General features: G+C 43.3%; 1 protein-coding gene across 2 annotated transcripts in view; it reads right to left on the reverse strand.

Moving 5' to 3' along the window:
• polm (polymerase (DNA directed), mu) overlaps positions 1-20407 on the reverse strand; it is a 225292-nt gene that overhangs the window by 135232 nt on the left and 69653 nt on the right. For both annotated transcript variants that reach the window (XM_048618610.1, XM_048618611.1), the window contains exon 2: positions 9518-9620. In XM_048618610.1, coding sequence (XP_048474567.1) covers positions 9518-9561 — 44 coding nt within the window. In that variant the 5' untranslated portion in view covers positions 9562-9620. The remainder of the gene's footprint in view (positions 1-9517; positions 9621-20407) is intronic.

Genomic DNA, 20407 nt, shown 5'->3' on the forward strand with positions numbered 1-20407 from the left:
GGACTTCTGAATTGCTCATCTCACTGACATAAGCATTTCATCCAGCTCTACACCTTGTTATATCATTCTTTGTTGTTTTCTCCCTAGCATTCCCTCAACCAGAGTCAACTTCCCAGCCAATTTCTCCTGTAGGATAAATTGTTACTGGTTGAAATTTGGCATTCTTGCATCTGCCCTGATGAGGGCAAGATGAAAAGTTTCAGCAACATGTCTTCCTATTCAGTAATATTTTGTTCCTTTAGCAGTAAGCAGAGTTATCGCAAAGTAATTCTCCCAACTTTTCTTAAAGATCAACTGAAAATCAAAAGCATATTCATTTGTACAGTATACAGTGGGGCTTTTTTCCCTGAAGTGCCGGAAGCTGAGGGGCGACCTCTGAGGGGCATGGATAGTGTGAATAGTCAAGGGGAGGGGAGTCGACAACAAGAGGGCATAGGTTTAAAGTGAGAGCGAAAGATATAAAAGGGACCTGAGGGGAAACTTTTCACTCAGAGGGTAGAGCGTGTATGAAATGTGCTGCCAGAGGAAGTGGTGGAAGCAGGTGCAATTATGATATTTAAAAGGCAGCAGGATGAGTACATGAGTAGGAAGGGTTTAGAGAGATATGTGCCAAATGCCGACAAATGGGACTTGATAAGTTTAGTATATCTGGTTGGCATGGATGAGTTGAACAGAAGGGTCTGTTTCCATGTTGTATAATTCTATGACTCTGACTCTGTGACCTCTTAGACTGATGTTGAAAGTGAAATATACAGGGGTTTATGCTGTCAATACCTACATTGGAGATCTGTGTTCAGACACCAATGCTCCTCACTAGTACATGTATCAGAACTGAGAGTTAAGCAGCTTTCAGTTATTCAGTGGTCACTCTCAACCAGCTGTTGCACCTACATTATTCTTTCATTATTCCATTTACTTCTGGCTCAGATAGCTCTAATCCCAGCAGTGACTCCAGGCCACACATCTCTCAATCTGTCATCAACCTATAAAGTATAAATCCTGTTGAGGAAGCCTCAGAGTTTCTTATTATCATCTCAACATAAGGAAGCACCGTCAGCCAAGTGTTCTGGTGCTGCTGCACCATTTTGGTCAACATATTCTTCAAACTTCGATTCATCCTTCCAACTACCCCACAAGATTGGTGCCTTTTGGTGATATGGAACCCTTGTTTCATCCCGAGCAGTGTCATGACATTCTGCATTGCCTGGGCGGTGAAATGTGTCCCTTGATCTGATTCAATACGCCTTGGTAAACCCCAATGAGTTAAACCCTTTTCTAACAGGATATTCGCTGTGATTTTAGCAGTTTCAGTTTGAGTGAGAAACGCCTCTAACCCATTTGATGAAGGTATCTACTATCACCAGGATATACTTATATCCTCCTGTAGTTGGGGGTAGGGGACCCACAAAGTCAATTTGTAGATATGTCCAGTGCCCCTCTACTGGTCTTGTGTGTCTAAGGGCTCCCTTCTTCGCATTTTTGGCAGGGTTATTTTGGGTACATATCAAACAATTTTTCACATAATGATCCAAACTCGCCTTTCATTTGTGGCCACCAACATACCTCTTTTAACCTCTCCAAGGTGTTTTCTAACCCTTGGTGTACATAAATGTGATACCAATAACTCACCTGATTCCTTTCTCTCCCTGGTACTACAGATTTCCCTTCAACACAGTACCAAACTTTTTTTTACGTAGATGCCTCTTCATTTCTTATATTCCTCTGACTCCTTCCCTTCTAATACATTTTATAATTCTTTATCCTTTATTCGATCTCCTGCTAAGTCAATTGGGGCCACTTCTTTGTCTTTCTGTGCTCCGAGTTCTTTGATCTGCAGCTGCCATTCTTCTCCTGCTGTTGCCTTCATTTGGCTAATTCATCTGCTTTCTGTTTCTCTCTGATGATAACTTAGAATGAGCTTTCACTTTTATCACTTCATATTCTTTCCCTTTCACCTTTTCAAAGATGTACCTCAGCAATGGGACGGATGGTAGGACCTTCCCATCTGCTGACACAAAGTCTCTCGCCTCCCACAAGGGAAGGTATTCTATCACAAACAAGAACTGAAGTTGCTGGAAAAGCTCAGCAGGTCTGGTAGCATCTGTGAAGAAAAGATCAGAGTTAACAGTTTGGGTCTGGTGATCCTTCCTCAGAACTTAGACCACCTGCAGTTCTTTCGATTTTTATTAGGTATTCTGTCAGACTGTTGCACACATACATACTATCTGAATAGACAGTTGATCCTGGGGGGATTTTATCTGGGTAGCTCACTATATATGCCACTGCTGCCAACTCAGCTCCTTGAGCAATCATGGTCTTTGGAAGCTTGAGGGCTATACTATCCACATCTCATCCTTGCTTATCTTCCATATAGATCCCACAACCAGTTCTCCATTCTCCATTCTGTACAGACGAAGAACTGTCAACAAAAATTTTTAAGAGTGACAAGGGAATTAACAAAAATCCATTATTTATATCCAACACCATAAACTAGTGAGCAGATTCACTCTTTTTAAACATGGTTTCGGGGCTAGTAACCACTGTTGATGCTGTTAAGGGTGTTACCTTAATTAGTTCTCGATAATCAATAGTCAGTTGGCAACTCCCTCTAGTTTCTTTACCGTCCAAAGAGGTGAATTGTTCATAGAGGTAACTCACCTTAACACGCCTTGTGCTTACAGGCTTTGCACAACCTTTTCTATATCACCTTCTGCCTGCTTGGGGAATCCATACTCCTTTTGGGGCTTTGGATCTAGGCCCTGTATACTCACCTCCCCTTGCATTTGTCCACTGTCATGCTAATGTTTGATAAGCACTTCCCAGTTTTGTACACTAATTCCTTTACTATCAGGTCTGCACTCATGTCAACAGGACTGATCCACATTTCTCCCACTGTACACACTTGCTCCCTATACTGTCTTGCACAGATTTCAGCAAAAAATTGCTCCCCACTTATTTCTGGCATTTGCCACATCATACAGTTCACTGATCAAAACATAATCCTGCTCCATATAATCACTTCCCAGAACATGCTCCTGATTTGCTGGAATTTTATTAATACTATCGGATGTATCAACTCCCCTGTCCTATTTGTACATTTAAAGGGCTAGTTACTTGACCTCCTTGGGAATTTCTGTGAAACCACTCAAGATTATTTCTGTTTCTATTTTCCAATCATCATTATTTACAATAGATATGTTCAGGGTGGTGAAGGATCCCCGTGTGTCCCAAAGGCATGTGATAAGGCGGCCTCCTAATCTACCGTTCACTAAGGGTTTCCCATCCCAGCCCGTTTTGCATCACACATTCATATTGGAGAGGACTGAGACTGTCATTGTGGGCTGGGGTACAACCCACTTTTGCCTCAGTTGGTTGCACATTGTGGCAGGGCCTGCTGTTCCTCTAGGGGCAAGGGTTGGACTTGTGTCAGATATGCCCCACCCCTCCGGGAGTTTAGACAGCGTGTCGCATAATGCCCTTCCTCGCCACAAGTAAAACACTTCCGTGAGCCCCTGGGGGTCCTACCACGCCCTGCAGCAGTAGACGGGGCTCCTCCTCCATGCCCATGATCCCTTCCCACCATTTGAGAGGGCAGTGGTAGTCCCCTGGGGACTGGTCCCTTTACTTCATTTCTCCATGCTGTCCTTTGATCTCTAAGAGATGCCAATCATCCTCCATGAAACTTATATCCTCTCGTCTCCTTCTCCCAAACTCTGACCATTTTCCTCAACACCACACCTCAGTGTGTGTGTTGTTGGAAGGGTCAAACATGTCACACGCCTTTCGCGACTCTTCTTGATCCATGGGACACCAGTGTACATACCTACCAATTGTTTAAAGGTGCAGCCAAATTTTGCCTGTCTAGCGCTGGGCCATATACGCTCTGGAACACGAGCCATAGCCTTGCGGCAAACGCAGTTGGGTGCTCCCCTTTCCGATGTCTACACTTATTCAGGGCTTCCATTAGGTCCCCTCTATTAGTTCCCATGGCTGTCAGTACAGTCTCCTTTAACTGATCTAATGCACCCCCTCCGCATTTTGAGGCTCGGGCAAAGCTGAATGTAAGTGAGATGGAGACTCATCAGTTTTTTTTTGTTTCCTCCTCATTATCTAACTCATGTATGGTTCATTGCTTGTGGGTAGCTTGGATCCTGGGGATCATTCCTGGACTGACAATCCCCTACACACTTGGCTATATCTCTCAGCTGTATATGTGATGTCGGGTGGTTGCGGTTGTATTCTGGGCACCACTTGCTGTTGTCTTCTACTGATCAGAAGGGCCACAGGGGCAGTGGACCTTTTCCTGCCCCTCCCTCCATAGAGGGACCCCATTCCCCTGGGTCCTCCTCTCCATATCTGGCTGCTTCATCTGCTAGTCCTCCCTAGTTGATGTCACCATCCTCCTCCCATCCCTCCTCAAAGGGTGGGGTCGCAAATGCACATATTATCCCTCTTTGTGCTGATATCTGACTGTAACTTCCCTATCTGCTTCTTACACTTTGTATGATTGCTTGGGGTTCCCTTTCACTCCTGTGCTGACTTATGCACTACATTCATCGCTGTTTTCAAATCGCAACACTATCTCTTTAATTCTTCTGTCTGCGTCTGAGCCCTTTTAGTTTCTTGTTCATTTTTCTCCTTTTCCCTTATCAATTTCTCACACTGCATTTGATACTGGTTCATATGCATGAGGTCTACATCTCTCTGGCTTTGTAAATTCCCAACCTTCTCAGTTGGTCTCTTTTTCTCTAAACTCGGTTGCCTCTGTTCGCAGCTTCAGCTCTCACTGCTGCTTTTCTGCCCAGTCTTCTGACATACAGTCTATTGCTACAGCTTTCTGCACTTTCTCAAAGTTCCTTTTCCTCTTTCGCCTTTTGCCATACTCCAGAAAGTATCCCCACGCGTTACCGTTCCTGTACCAATCCTATTGGTATTTTGGCCATTTCTCAGTCACGTACTGTTGGAAAAATCTTCTCCAGTCAGAGTCTCCTGGACCCAATATTCTCTGTAAGCGCTAATGTTTTTAGTGTGTCTACTGTTCTTTTTGTCTTTCTCACCGCCAAATTTCCACCTCCTCCTTCCGAGAACCCACTTAATTCTGGCCCTAATATGGGGCAATGAGCTTCTCCAATTTCAGGCTCAGGAAGGGTGTTGGAAAATTCAGAAGTTACCCAGTCTGGTGTCAGAATAACTTAAAAGTTATTTCTTGTCGACTCCCACCAGGGACATCCAAATTATGTTGCGCGTCTCTTAGAGACAACTGTACACAGGGAGATGAAGACACAGCAGAGACACTTAGAGCTCTATAAAACCACAATTAAATTATGATATTCTTAAACAAGTAACACATACTTTTAATTACTAGAGATATATCAATCACTGTCTTTCATGACCCTGATGTCTGTATCTGAACCCAGATGTTATTACCCGGGAGAGTTCACAGATGGCCAGGCTGAAACTCTGTTCTACATCTTCATCACGCCTCCTAACGTACGGAACTTCTTGCTCGTGAATCTTCGAAGTGTTGCTGAACAAAAAGGATTTCTTCAGGCTTTTGATGCACAAGTCGCTGTGCCAAGTGTATGCCTTATTTGGAATTATTCATGCACGTGACCAATCCTGAACATTTTGGCCAAATGCATGCCTTATTTGTACATGTCCATGTACATGAGCAGTCTCGAATGTTTTGCCCAGATGTATGCATTATCTGGTAGACTCAGCGGTACCTGATTTCCTGCAGTTTTAAATCTGAGCAGACCTGACTGACTCAGCGTAATTCTATTCACACAATAACCCATTGTTAAACCTCTGATCAGTTCCTGTTATCTTCAGCCTTATCAAACACCCAGGAAACTAAGCCCAACTGTCCTGATATATTTTGTATTCTAAGTGTTGCTTAAATTTGAATGTTTGAAAGGGCTGCTTTTCTCATTGTTACTCAAATCCATAACATCAAGATCTGTGAACACCAGCAATTTGAGACACAGATAAATGAGAGTCGAAAAATAAATTAAGGTTTTATTCCTGAGACCCCACCCCTACGCCACAGTCAAAGACAATAAAATCTGAACATTCCTATCCTTTAGGCATTCTAATCAGTTCTCCTCTTGCCTACTTCAACTAGATGCAGTGCTCAGATGTGCATAAACCTTCATTGTGTTAATCTTTCAATATGATTGTTTTAGTACCTTTTATGATTGAAATCTTTAAATCGCCCAGATGTCTGGCATTAAATCGTTTTACTTCCACATTTGTTACTCTAATTCTTTGGCTGTAAATAGTTCTTGTTATCATTGAACTCAATTATAATGACGATGGACATATTCACCAATGTGCTGATTGTCTTGAATTTGTGCCCTCCTTCTGACCATCCTGTTGGGCCAATCTGGGATATCTTCTGGCAATTCTATTGGACCAAGATAATCATAACTTCAGTCACTTTTTCAGCAATTTGACTGGACTGGTGAAATCATGCGAAGTTGGGGATTCACTGGAATTCTTTTCTTTCAGTTTTGTTAGCTGTTCTTAAGCCTCCTCTTTTTGCACCCCTGTCCCTGACTCAACCTCAAAAGTCATCTGTCCCTTTTGTCCAAGTTCCAGGGGAGCTGTAACTCAGTCCACCTGCAGCCTGTCTCCAGTCATGTTGCTTGAATTTGATCCATCTCTCCAAATAGCAGCCGTTTGTGAATCTCAGACTTTCTCTCTCTTTACCAAAAGGGCAGCACAGTGGCTCACTGCGCTGGGGACCCGGGTTTGATTCCGGCCTCAGGTGGAGTTTGCGCATTCTACCCATTTGCGTGCGGGTTTTATCCGGGTGCTCCGGCTTCCTCCCACAGTCCAAAGATGTACAGGTTACATGGATTGGCCATGCTAAATTGCCCATAGTGTCTGGAGTAGGAAATGCAGGAGTAAGGTAGAGGGTGGGTCTGGGGGGGATGCTCTTTGGAGGGTTGGTGTGTACTCGATGGGCCAAATGGCCTGCTTCCACACTGTAGGAATTCTATGACTTACTAAAAATCAAGTCCATGACCAGCATTGAAAGACTGTCTCTCCAGAGCAGAAAGGTGCCATGAAGCAAGGATTGGACATAGCTGAATTGGGAGTAAAGATGCAGCAGTCAAGACTGGCTTGGAGAGCTAATCAGAAGTCTTGAGTTGATCACAACACCTAATTGTTTTTTAGAAATCTCTAATGGCACAGTCAAACAGTTCAAAAAGCTTTACAGCGTCTGGGTTAATTCAAGATTTAACACACTAAAATAAAATCATGCAGGACACCTGTTATTTTAAATGTGACTGCAGAGACCACAGACAAGAAAAATTGGCATCATTACTCTCAAACAAAGTGCAACTCTGTGGCTGACTTTTCCTCCCACTTCCCATGTAGCCAGCACTGTGGCTCAGTGGTTAACACTGCTGCCTCACAGTACCAGGTACCATAGTGTCCAGAGATGTGCAGACTAGGTGGATTTGCCACGGAAAATACGAGGTTACAGAGGTGGATCTGGGTGGAATACTTTTTGGAGGGGCAGTCTGGACTTGATGGGCTGAATGGCCTGCTTCCAGACTGGAGGGATTCTATGTAACTTCTGTGAAACTTGTTTCTCTCATTCAGTATTGACACAGATTAATTAATGCAGCTGCAGTGCTTGTAGGCCTAAATCTCTTTATCTATCCTTCTACTTCACGGAACCAGAGATTCACAGAAGTGTTATGGCACAGAAAGAGGTCATTTGGCCCATCGTGTCTGCACCAGCTCTTCAAATGAATATCATTACCGACTGTCAATTCCTACTTTTACCCTGTACTCTGGCATGTTATTTCTATTGTAATCATCATCCAATATAATCTGGACTGCCTCAGTTGAGCCCGCCTTCCACCATATGATAACTACCTGCTGTGTGAAAAAGTTTTTTCTCATATCACATTTGTCCCTGTTGCAAAATGCTCTAAACTGGTGCCCTCTGATTCTTGATCCCTTTTAGGAGCAGGAACAGTTTGTCAAGATGCACACTACCAAGCTCACTCATGATTTTGAAAATCTTTATCAGATCTCCTCAGAGCCACCTTCTTGAGAAGGACAGCAGTCCCAACTTCTTGAATCTGCCTTCTTAACTGAAATTTCTCATGTGTGGAACCATTCTTGTCTTCCTTTTCTGCACTCTCTCCAATATGTTCACATCCTTTCTCTAATGTGGCACCCAGAACAGCACACAATAGATCAACCGAAACCGAACAAGAGTCTTATACTTGATTCAACGTTCCAGGTTTTCTTGTGAGTAATAACACAATGTGTCCAATATCCCAGCAAAAAATATAAATTTCAATTTAACTCCTTATATTCTGGCGTTCATGTTGATCAAAATCAATAACAGAACACACAAATTCCTGCTACATAAAGAATGAAAGGAACAATCTCTAATGAATCCTGGATGTTACCCTGAAAGTAGGCAGACTAATTATGCACTTCAGCACTCCCTAGCATTAACATCACTTCATTAAGCTGACTTTTACAAAATATACACAAGAGACCTGCAGCCACAACTTGAGGTCAGTGGAAACTCAAATTTTATATCTGAAGGACAAGCTAAAGATGCGCATGGTGTAATAAATATACAAATAGTAAATGCATTAGATTGAGCTACTGGGATTCACATTCATGGGAAAAAGCACATCAAGCAAGAAAGTGAAGACAGAGATGAAAAGAAAGTGGGGAGGGGCACCAGAATGTGGTGGTGGTTGCAAGGGGAAAAGAAACTAGACACTGTGTGAGAATCTGAATCAGGACAAACTAAGAAAGTACTAAACGAAATATGGAGAGTGGGGTACCAAAAACCACCATATTGGTGACAAAATAATCAAGTGCAGGAGAACACATTTTGGGAGATACAAGTCCTACTATGGGGCAATCTGAAACAAGAGGTCATAGTTTAAGGATGAGAGGCAGCAGATTTAAAACAGAGATGAGAAATTACTTCTCTCAAAGGGTGGTGAATCTGTGGAATTCACTACCCCAGAGGGCGGTGGATGCTGGGACATGGAGTAAATTTAAGGAAGTGATACACAGATTTTTAATTAATCAAGAGTTGAAGAATATGGAGACCAGGCAAAAAAGTGGAGTTGAGGCCAAGATGAGACCAGCCATGATCACATTAAATGGCAGAGAAGGCTTGAATTTGGCCTACACCTGCTCCCAGTTCTTAAGTTCTTGGGGTGAGGAAAACAATTGCATACTAATGGGGTGGAGGAGGGAGGAACAAAAGCTATTGTGGGAAGGAAGAGAAGAAGAGCATCACGGACCATAGAAAAAATGAATCCTGAAGGCTGGAACTTTGTTTCATCCCAATGCAATCCATGGGAGGGGTGCTGATGCCAATGTCAGCCATCATTCGGAGAAGTGCCACAACAGTTTGAGAGATCTACTTCCTTCCAATGAACTTTTTCAATCAAAGTGGTCACCATGGCTTATTTGTTTCACACTGAAGGAGTTTACAGTCAACAAAGAATATAAGACCTACCAGGAGTAGTGTTTTGTTGTTCGGAACATTTCAAGATGCAGCATGAAGGACTTGTGCTGAGATCGATATCATTGGCTTCTGTTTGTAACTGAAGAGCTGCCAGCTGGAAAGAATTATTACAGTATATTAGCTTCGGCTAAGGGCAATGGAGGAAGAATATAATTTAGATTAGGAGGGACTATAATCTAGACATAAAGTTATGAATCACTATATCTTTATTGGTTATAATTTTCAATGCACACACAAACAAACAATCAGGGAGAAGCAGAGTTTGGGGCTGTTTCTGAATCAATTCTTCATTGAAGTCCTTTTGCTAGATGACCTCTCCGTTCTTTAGATGCAATTGTCTTGTGCACTGACCTACACTGTGTGCTTTAATGTACTTCCCTGATGAAAATTATTTTGGCTTTCTTGTCTTTTTGAATGGCTTCATGAGTTTATGCAATATGAGAAACTGTGAAATGTGATGTTTTTGACTTAAATCGTGAACATTCTGACATTTTGTTTGAATGTTAACCTCCCTACCTTTAAACAGTTCTCATGTTCAGTTTTCTTAGCCAGAACTGCATCATGTCAAGAAAAATTACATTTTCTTTTTACAAAATGTGGTGCGTAATCAAGAATGGAATAAGATCTTCTGTTGGAAAGAATCTGTTCCATTGAACAAATGATACTCTTTTATTGATTTTTAAGGTGATTTATTCTTAAATTCCATCCAAACCTGCCAAGCAAGCTATTCAGTTGGTTCAAGCTATGTAAAATTAAAGCAAGAATAAATCTAGGCTCTCAGCTAGGTTGGGACAACAAAGACACACCTTCATCAGTTAACTCCTCACTAACATCATAGAATTTGTACCAAAACTGGGCAGGCTACCACAGATGAGTCAAGCAATGGCTTTACATATTAGTGTTCATAGAAACATGAATCAATGTTCCAGCTCTTCCATTATTATTCCTGTCTCTGTTCTGTCTCACTGCCAGTGCAGATTCACCAAAGGTTTCACCTCAGTGTTCTACAGTCAGGAGAGAGTAGCCTCAACAATGATCCCAGATTCAATGAAATTACACAGCATTCAGTGTAACCTGGGTAAGGAAACCTGTTGGAAACCATCTCTTACTCTCTTTCAGCTGATGAATTTGTGCTCTTTGGTGCAAAAGCACACTTTGATTAAGTGCTGAGGTGAGGAAGAATACACTCTGTATGATGCTCCAATGTCCATCATCAAGAGTGGCTTTGTGGCATCACTAAGGATGAACACGGCCAAGCCCTGGAGGCTTTAACTAGTAAACTGGGATTCACTCTACTTCTGTGAGTCATGCAGCAGATCAGTTCACAAGGATCACCAGGCTACTGGTGTCAACCTGATGAACCACAAAACAAAAAGTACATGCATATGACATGGCAAAAGTAGCATGCAATAGACAAAGCTCAGCAATCCCACAATCTATGGGTCAGATAAAAACTCTACAATCCTGTCCAGTCCAGTTGTGAATGATGATCGCTGAGTAAACAACTAACAGGGAGAAGAAGTTCCATAAACTCAACGATTCTAAATGGCAGGAGATCACAACACACAAGTGCAACAGATAAGGAAGAAGCAAACAGCCTCATGCAGAAATGACCTCAGAGGTCCTCGTTATTGTGGATATCAGTCTTCAACTAATTGGATTTGGCCCATTAAAAACCAAGAACAGAATGATCAGAATGACACAGCAATGAGTGAGAGCCCTCACAACTCTCTAGTTATAATGCTCCAAAATCAGCAATATCCTGAGCCGAGCTGTTCCAGGACAGCATCCACCAACAAAGTTGTGAACTACAAAAGTAGGTTCAGTCACAAAAAGGAGAATAAATTCAACATGGATGAACAGTTGGATTGCAGCGTTGAAGTAAGAATAATGCTGGTGACATAAAGGCAATCCCTGAATCAGCGTGGTGTCAGGGAGCCTTTCAGTGGAGAGATCATGACTGGCACAAAGAAAGATTGTTGTGGTTGTTGGAGGTCAGTTGTTATTTTGTTTATACTGCTGTTTAATTTTAAGAACTTCTGTCCATCAGAAAAGATAATTGCAGTGTTCAGTTCCATTTCTGACATGTAGAATCATAGAATGGTTACAGCACAGAAGGCCATTCAGTCTGTCGTGTCCATGCTGGTTCTCTGAAAGAGCAATTCACTAAAGGCCACTTTACGGCCCTGCATAACTTTCCCTTTCATGCCTTGATTGAACCTGCACCATCACACTTTAAAGCAGTGTATTCCGGTTGGTAACCACTCACTGCTTAAAAAAGGTTTTCCTATGATTGGCATTGCTTCTTTTCAAAATTATCTGAAATCTGTGCTCTCTGTTTCCAAATCTCTCCACCATGGGAACAGTTCCTTTCAGTCTACTGTGTCCGGACTTGAAGATTTTGAATATGTCAATCTAATCTCCTCCCAAATCAAAGAACAATCTCAGCTTCTCCAATCTGGAGAATTCTTCTGAATCTTGACTGCACTCTCTTTAAGGCCTTGCCATCTTCCCTGAAATGTGGTAATGAAGCAGCCCACACCTCCATGCAATATGATGTTTGTCAATATTAATACATACGATAATAAATTACAAGGCATGTACTTTCCTCACAAGTGGCAGGCAATTATCAATTCCAACAAGAAAGCCCACCACTATCCTTGATATTCGTATCATGACTGTCAAATGCTACACCATCAACATTTTGGGAATCACCAGAACACAGAACAGTCCAGCAGAGGGACAGGCTCTATGGCCCACCAAGACTGTGCCAACACATGATGCCTTTCTAAACTAAAATCCTTTTGCAGTCCATATCCCTCCATTCCCTGCCTATTCATGTCCCTGTCAAGATGTCTCTTACATGTTGCTGTTGTATCCACTTCCACCATCTCCTCTAGCATCCCTTTCAAGCACTTACGACCCTGTCTATAAAATTTGCCTCTCACATCTCCTTCAAACTTTCCCCCTTTTAACTGAAACCTACATCCCCTAGTAGTTGACTTTTCTATCCTGGGAAACAGACTCTGACTATCCATTCTATCTACGCCTCTCATAATTTTGGAAACTTCAATCAGGCCATCCCTCATAGCTAATACCCTCTGAACCAGGCAACACTCTGGTAAATCTTTTCTGTACCCTCTCCAATGTCCACATATTCTGCTTTGTTGCATGGCGACCAGAATTGCACACAATGTTCCAAATATGACCAATATAAATTCCACAGAGCTGCAACGTGACTCGCCAATTTTTGTAGTCTTTGCCCTGCTGATGGAGGCATGCGTGCAATACATCATCTTTACCACCTTATCCACTTGCATTGCCACTTTCAGAGAACAGTGGACCTGTATGCCTGGGTCCTCTGTACGTTAATGCTTCCAAGGATTCTGCCATTTGCTGCATACACCCCTCCCGCGCAAGACCTTCAAAAATGCATCACCTCACATTTGTTGGGATTAAATTCCATTTGTCATTTCTCTGCCCAAGTCTCCAATTTATCTATATCCTGTGGCAATCCTCCTCACTGTCTGCAGCTCTCCCAATCTTTGTGTTATCCACAGACTTATTATTGATGAGACGACCTACATTCTCCTCAAAATCATTTACATCTGTTACAAACAACAGGGGGCCCAGCACTGATCCCTGTGGAACAACACTGGATCACAGATCTCCATTATTATGTTAGTGAGGAGTTAACTGATGAAGGTGTGTCTTTGTTGTCCCAACCTAGCTGAGAGCCTAGATTTATTCTTGCTTTAATTTTACATAGCTTGAACCAACTGAATAGCTTGCTTGGCAGGTTTGGATGGAATTTAAGAATAAATCACCTTAAAAATCAATAAAAGAGTATCATTTGTTCAATGGAACAGATTCTTTCCAACAGAAGATCTTATTCCATTCTTGATTACGCACCACATTTTGTAAAAAGAAAATGTAATTTTTCTTGACATGATGCAGTTCTGGCTAAGAAAACTGAACATGAGAACTGTTTAAAGGTAGGGAGGTTAACATTCAAACAAAATGTCAGAATGTTCACGATTTAAGTCAAAAACATCACATTTCACAGTTTCTCATATTGCATAAACTCATGAAGCCATTCAAAAAGACAAGAAAGCCAAAATAATTTTCATCAGGGAAGTACATTAAAGCACACAGTGTAGGTCAGTGCACAAGACAATTGCATCTAAAGAACGGAGAGGTCATCTAGCAAAAGGACTTCAATGAAGAATTGATTCAGAAACAGCCCCAAACTCTGCTTCTCCCTGATTGTTTGTTTGTGTGTGCATTGAAAATTATAACCAATAAAGATATAGTGATTCATAACTTTATGTCTAGATTATAGTCCCTCCTAATCTAAATTATATTCTTCCTCCATTGCCCTTAGCCGAAGCTAATATGCTGTAATAATTCTTTCCAGCTGGCAGCTCTTCAGTTACAAACAGAAGCCAATGATATCGATCTCAGCACAAGTCCTTCATGCTGCATCTTGAAATGTTCCGAACAACAAAACACTACTCCTGGTAGGTCTTATATTCTTTGTTGACTGTAAACTCCTTCAGTGTGAAACAAATAAGCCATGGTGACCACTTTGATTGAAAAAGTTCATTGGAAGGAAGTAGATCTCTCAAACTGTTGTGGCACTTCTCCGAATGATGGCTGACATTGGCATCAGCACCCCTCCCATGGATTGCATTGGGATGAAACAAAGTTCCAGCCTTCAGGATTCATTTTTTCTATGGTCCGTGATGCTCTTCTTCTCTTCCTTCCCACAATAGCTTTTGTTCCTCCCTCCTCCACCCCATTAGTATGCAATTGTTTTCCTCACCCCAAGAACTTAAGAACTGGGAGCAGGTGTAGGCCAAATTCAAGCCTTCTCTGCCATTTAATGTGATCATGGCTGGTCTCATCTTGGCCTCAACTCCACTTTTTTGCCTGGTCTCCATATTCTTCAACTCTTGTCCACCTTTACTCTCTGTCTCCTTTGGCTAAGGCAGTTCTGTGTCAATCTTACCAGCTCACCGCTCATCCTATGAGACTTCGCCATCTGTATCAGCCTGCTATGAGGGACCTTGTTGAAGGCTTTGCTAAAGTTCTCGGACACAACATTCACCACCCTGTCCTCATCAATCATCTTTGTCACTTTCTTAAAAAACTCAAAGGTTTGTGAGACACAACCTCTCCTGCACAAAGGCATGCTGCCTTTTGCTAAAAAGTCCATATTTATCCAAATGTGAGTAAATCCTGTTCCTAATCCTGCCATTCTTCTGAATCTTTACTGCACTCTCTTTAAGATCTTGCCATCTTCCCTGAAGTGAGATAATGAATTTCCCTATCACTGACATAAGGCTCACTGGACTGTAATTTCCCAGATTATTCCTGTTGCCCTCCTTGAACAAAGTAACAACATTGGCTATTCTTCAGTCCTCTGGGACCTCTCCTGTGACCAAGGCAGTAATTTAACTGAACCAGTCACAAAACATTTGAGGCTCGAAGAATAGGTCTAACATTGAGCATTCTGCAAGTAATTCATTTCCTGGTTCCCTGAGGCCTCGCTGAACCTCCACGGCACAAGTTAAAAGTGTGATTGTATATTTTAAACTTAGTTGGATGTGTGTGAAACTAAAAACTTAACACACATCCATGACAAAGAAGTTGGTTTGATTGGCATCCCATTCACGACTTTAAATACTTAGTCTCTCCCATTCGGAGCGGCTGTAGCATTCACCGTCTCGACTAGGTTTATCCAACAGGTGGCCCATCGGCCACACCGTAGTTCACCAAAGTTGTCCTCTCTGGCCTGTCAGCAAGATTCCAGAAATAGAAAGGTCAGCTCGGAGATTTTATAATGAGATAATCCTCCGGTCAGATGCCACTTCGATGCAGTGTTTGCAGCTGAAAGTAATGAGCCCATCAACAGCAAATGTGGGAGAGAAACAGCCTATGGTTTGAGCAGTAGTGGGTTGTGAGGGTGTCATCAACTTGGGGGCCTGTACACCAACAAGACTACCCAGGGTTATGTTAATGAGACTGAGGGAATGGGATGTCTGTGAGGCAGATGCAGGGAGAGAGACTGTGAGTTGGGAAACAAGTGTGGGATAAAGAAGACCCAAGACAGGTATTAGTCCAGGGGAAGGAACCCTCAAGCCAGGGGCTAGATGAGTCTCCATCCTTCCCACAGGTGCAATGTCATGATTAAAGCCACCAATATCAACTATAAAAACCACCAATTCCTACTATACTCCTACCTGGACTATACATCCTCACACCTAGCTTCCTGTAAAGACTCCAGTCTATTCTCCCAGTTTCTCCGTCTCTGTTGCATCTGTTCCAATGTTGGCAGTTTCGACATGGGGGCCTCTGAAATGACGACCTTCTTTCTCAACTGAGGACTCCCCACTACCATGGTTGACAGGGCCCCCAACTTTGTCCACCCACTTCTTGCACTTCTGCCCTCACCCCTTCTCTTTGGTCCCACAAGAAAGATGGGATCCCCTGGTCCTCACGTATCAGCCCACCAGCATCCACATTCAAAGGACTGTGAGCTGTCATTTCTGCCAACTTCAGCAGGATACATATGATACCATCTGATACATATTCCCCTCCCGTCCCTTGTCAGCCTTCCACAGCGACCGTTCTCTCCAGGACACCGTGGTCCACTCCTCCTTCACTCCCAACACCTCCCCATATCCCAATGGTACCATCCCTCGGAATCAAAGAAGATGTAACACTTGTTGTTTTTCCCTCTTCTCTCACTGTCCAAGGCTCCAGATGTATCTTCCAGTTGAAGCAGCACCTTACCTACATGTCACTCAATCCAGTCTACCATCTTCACTACTCACAATGTGGTCTGCTCTACGCTGGGAGATGAAACATACACTGGGCGACTGCTTTGTAGAACACCTATTTTCTGTCCAAAAAAATGACCCTGAGCTTCCTGTTGCTTCCCATTTCAACACACTACCATGTTCCCTGACCAACATCCCTGTCTCAGGATTGCTACTGTGCTCCAGCGAGATGGAAGAACAGCATCTCATTTTCTGCTCAGGGACCATGAAGCCTTCTGGACTCAGTATCAATAATTTTAGGGCCTAAGCATCTTCTCTCTCATGTTCTTCCCCCAAGCTCCACGTACCAGGCCTTGTTATCATATGGGCTCCAACTCAGTGTCAGTGACTAAAGGTCCCCATTGGCAGCTATTGATTCCACCAGGCTGAATTTTACCCAGTCCGTTTTCTGCCCAACTGTTTTTCTCTCTCTCTGGGCTCCATCTCCACTTCTCCCCTGATGATATGCTGCCTTCTTGAACCGCTGAAGTCCACAGAGCGCAGGGACACTCAGTGCTATTAGGGAGAGAGCTTTAGAATTTTAACACAGTGACAGTGTAGAAGTGCATCTCTTTCCAAATCAAGATGGTTTGGAGAGAAAAATGCAGGTGGTGGTGTTCCCATGATTTGCTGTCTTTTCCTTCTAGGTGGTAGAGGTCACAGGTTTGTAAGGTGCTGTCTGAGGAGTTTTGATGATTTTCCACAGTGTGCTTGTGGATGGTGCACAAAGTGTTGGCGGTGAAGTGCATCAAAATGGAAGGTGATGGATGCGGCATCAATCAAGCAGGCTGCCCCTTCTTGGATGGTATCAAGTGTTACAACCCACCCGGGAAAGTGTTCTGATTCTCAAGCACCATGACTCCTGAAGTGGATGTGGGCACAATTACAACATCTAAAAGACACTTGGATAAGTACATGAATAGGAAAGGTTTGGAGGAATACAGGCCAGGCGCAGGAAGATTGGACTAGTTTAGTTTAGGATTATGTTCAGCATGGAGTGGTTGTTTCCATGCTGTATGACTCTATGACTCTATGTCTCTGTGACATGGACGACACTGACCAGGCCAGTTTTTATTGCCTATCCCTAATTTGTACAGAAGGCCATTAGGAATAAATCACATTGCTGTGGGTCTGGAGTCACATACAGGCCAGACCTTTTCATTCCCTAAAAGAGTGAACAGAAGACACTCACCAGGTTCCAGTACAGAACAAGAACCACGGTTTATTACAAATAAGTCACTTCTAATCATAAGAAACAATTATGCGCTGTCAGTGTATGACTCAACTAGTTAAAACTCTAACCTTTTAAATCCCCAACATAAACATACAGACAGAAACAAACAAGCAAAACATTGGTTTAAAGGGCAGAGAACAAGAGAGGACGAAGTGTCAAGGACAGGGTAAGTGTGAGAGGGTTAAGTGAGGAGGGTTAGGAATGTGAGACTGTGAGCAAGGGAGTGAGGGAGGAAGTGTAAATGAGGGAAGTAATGTAAAGGTGTGAGGATGTGTGAGTGAAGGAAGGGGCTGAAAGTGAGTGAAGGAGGGAGCACAACTGAATGAAAGACAAAGTGACATGGAGGGTGTGAGCGATGGAGTGAGACAGAGAGAGTGGGAGACAGTGAGTGAGACAGGGAATGAATGGGAGAATCAGTGAGTCAGACAGCGAGAGTGAAGGAAGATGAACAAGACAGAGAAATTGTGGCATATGAGTGAACGAGACAGAGAGAGTGTGGGGGTATGAGTGAGTGAAACAGATAGCGTGTGCAAGCGTGAGAGAGACAGCGAGAGTGTGAGAGGGAGAGTGACTGGGAGTGTGGGAGGGTGAGTGAGACATGCAATGTGTAGCTCAGGGGCGGAAAGAAACAGGGAGGATGGGGGACAGTGAGTGAACGAGACACAGACAATGTTGGAAAGGAGGCAGTGAGAAAGACTGAGCAAGTGAAATGATTGTATGGAGAGAGTGAATACAAGACAGAGACAGTGTGGGAGAATGAGTGAGTCAGACAGTGAGAGTGAGTGAATGAAACAGATAGTGAGGGAGATAGACAGGATGACTGTGTGGAAGAATGAGTGAATGGGACAGGGAGCATGTGGGAGAATGAGTGAATGAGTCATAAACAAGGTGGCAGAGTGAATGAGTGAGATGGGGAGAGTGTGGGAGATTCAGAGGCAGAATGAGAGACTGAGACAGAGAGATTCTGAGTGAGTGAGAGATTGAAACAGTAAGTGTATGTGATTGCATATGAGTGGGACAGGAAGAGTGTGAGCAAGTGAATGAATAAGACTGGGAGGGTGTGAGCTAGGGAGTGATTTTTTTTTCTTTATTCATTCACGGGATGAGGGTGTTGCTGGCTAGGCAGCATTTATTGCCCACCCCTAACTGTCTAGAGGGCAGTTAAGAGTTAACCACATTGCTGTGGGTCTGGAATCACATGTAGGCCAGACCAGTTAAGGATGGCAGTTTCCTTCCCTCAAGAGCATTAGTGAACCAGAGGACTTTTCCTGATAATCGACAATGGATTCACGGTCATCATCAGACTCTTAATTCCAGATATTTTATTGAATTCAAATTCCACATCTGCCGTGGTACGATTCGAACCCAGGTCCCCAAAACATTATCTGGGTCTCTGGATTAACAGTCCAGCAATAATACCACTAGGCCATTGCCTCCCCTTGAGACAGGGAGAGAGAGTGTGTGCACTTGGGACTGGGAAAGTGTAGTGAAAGTGAATAAGTGAGACATGGAGGATGTGGGAGAATGTCAGAGAATGAGTAAGTCAGTGAATGTGGAAGGGAAAGTGATTGTGCTTGGGTGGGAACTTGGGTGAGTAAGAGTGGGCCAGTATGGGTTTAGGCAAAGGAGAGAGTGAGTGGGTAGAACGGAGAGATGGAGGAATTGAGAGTTTGAGAAAAGTGGAAAGATTGGGAGTGTGGAACAGAGAGAGTTGGAGCATGAGTGGGAAAATTTGGGACAGGGTAAGAGAGTGTTTCTGCATGGGAAAGCGCGTGAACCCCAAGACTGAGCCAGACACAGAGTGATCCTTATCCTTTCTCCCCAAGAACCCACTAATAGAGGAGATTGGGTAAGGAGCAAAATCCAAGCTGAACAGCAACCTGAGTACATGAAAAGTTAACAAGTTGCCACTAATGGCGTCGTCATAGGTACAAACTAAGTACAGATTCTTGAGTCCACTCTCCATGGTAGTATAATAAAAAAGTCAAGTAATTTTAAAAGAGAAATTAGTCCATGTCATGCCTCTGGGCTCAAGGACCTCATCCCTCCTTTGGAATCCCAGGGCAGACCCCCACAATACCGAAGAAAATCTGCAATGGAGTCACAGACTGGTGCAGAGAACACAGGACAAAGGTAAGTCATTTGCAGTGGGGGGGAGGTGGTGGGGGCAGAGAGTAGGGTGGGGGAATGTTTCCCAGCTTGGAAGTCTCAGGGAGAGTGAGGGAGTGGGGCAATCAGCTTTTTATTGAGAGAATCTCTCCCCAGAAAGATGATCAGCAACCTGTTCAGTTTGACTTGTCAGGTATGCCGCATGGCAACAAAATACTTAAAGATATTATTTAATAACTCATTCAGAGACACTGTGACACACTTATGCAGTTAGAGGAGTTGTGACCTCATAGTATTATCATGAGAATATGAAACAAGACACCCATGTGATGTCAAATCCAATGTTCAAATCCCACCAATGGCAGAGTCTAATGATGAAACCAGGAAACTATTTCTGATTGTTGAGGAAAATCCCATCTTGTTCACTAATCCCCCTTATGGAAGGAAATCTGCCATCCTCACCCAGCTAGGGTTGAATGTGACTTCAGACCCACAGCAATGTGGTCGACTCTCAGCTGCCCTCTGGGCAATAAATACTGGTCTGGCCAGCAACGTCTGTATCCTGTGAATGAACTTAAAAAAAGTAGGCAGCACTTCAACTCAGACCTCCTGGCTCAGAGGAAGAGAAACAACCACTGCACCACAACAGCCCTCAAGAGAGAGAATTCAAGAGTGAAATGGGGTTGACACACATAACCTGCCAAGGCCCACCAC

Source organism: Rhincodon typus, chromosome 40 (assembly GCF_021869965.1).
Source record: "Rhincodon typus isolate 14 chromosome 40, sRhiTyp1.1, whole genome shotgun sequence".
Classification (NCBI taxonomy): Eukaryota; Metazoa; Chordata; class Chondrichthyes; order Orectolobiformes; family Rhincodontidae; genus Rhincodon; species Rhincodon typus.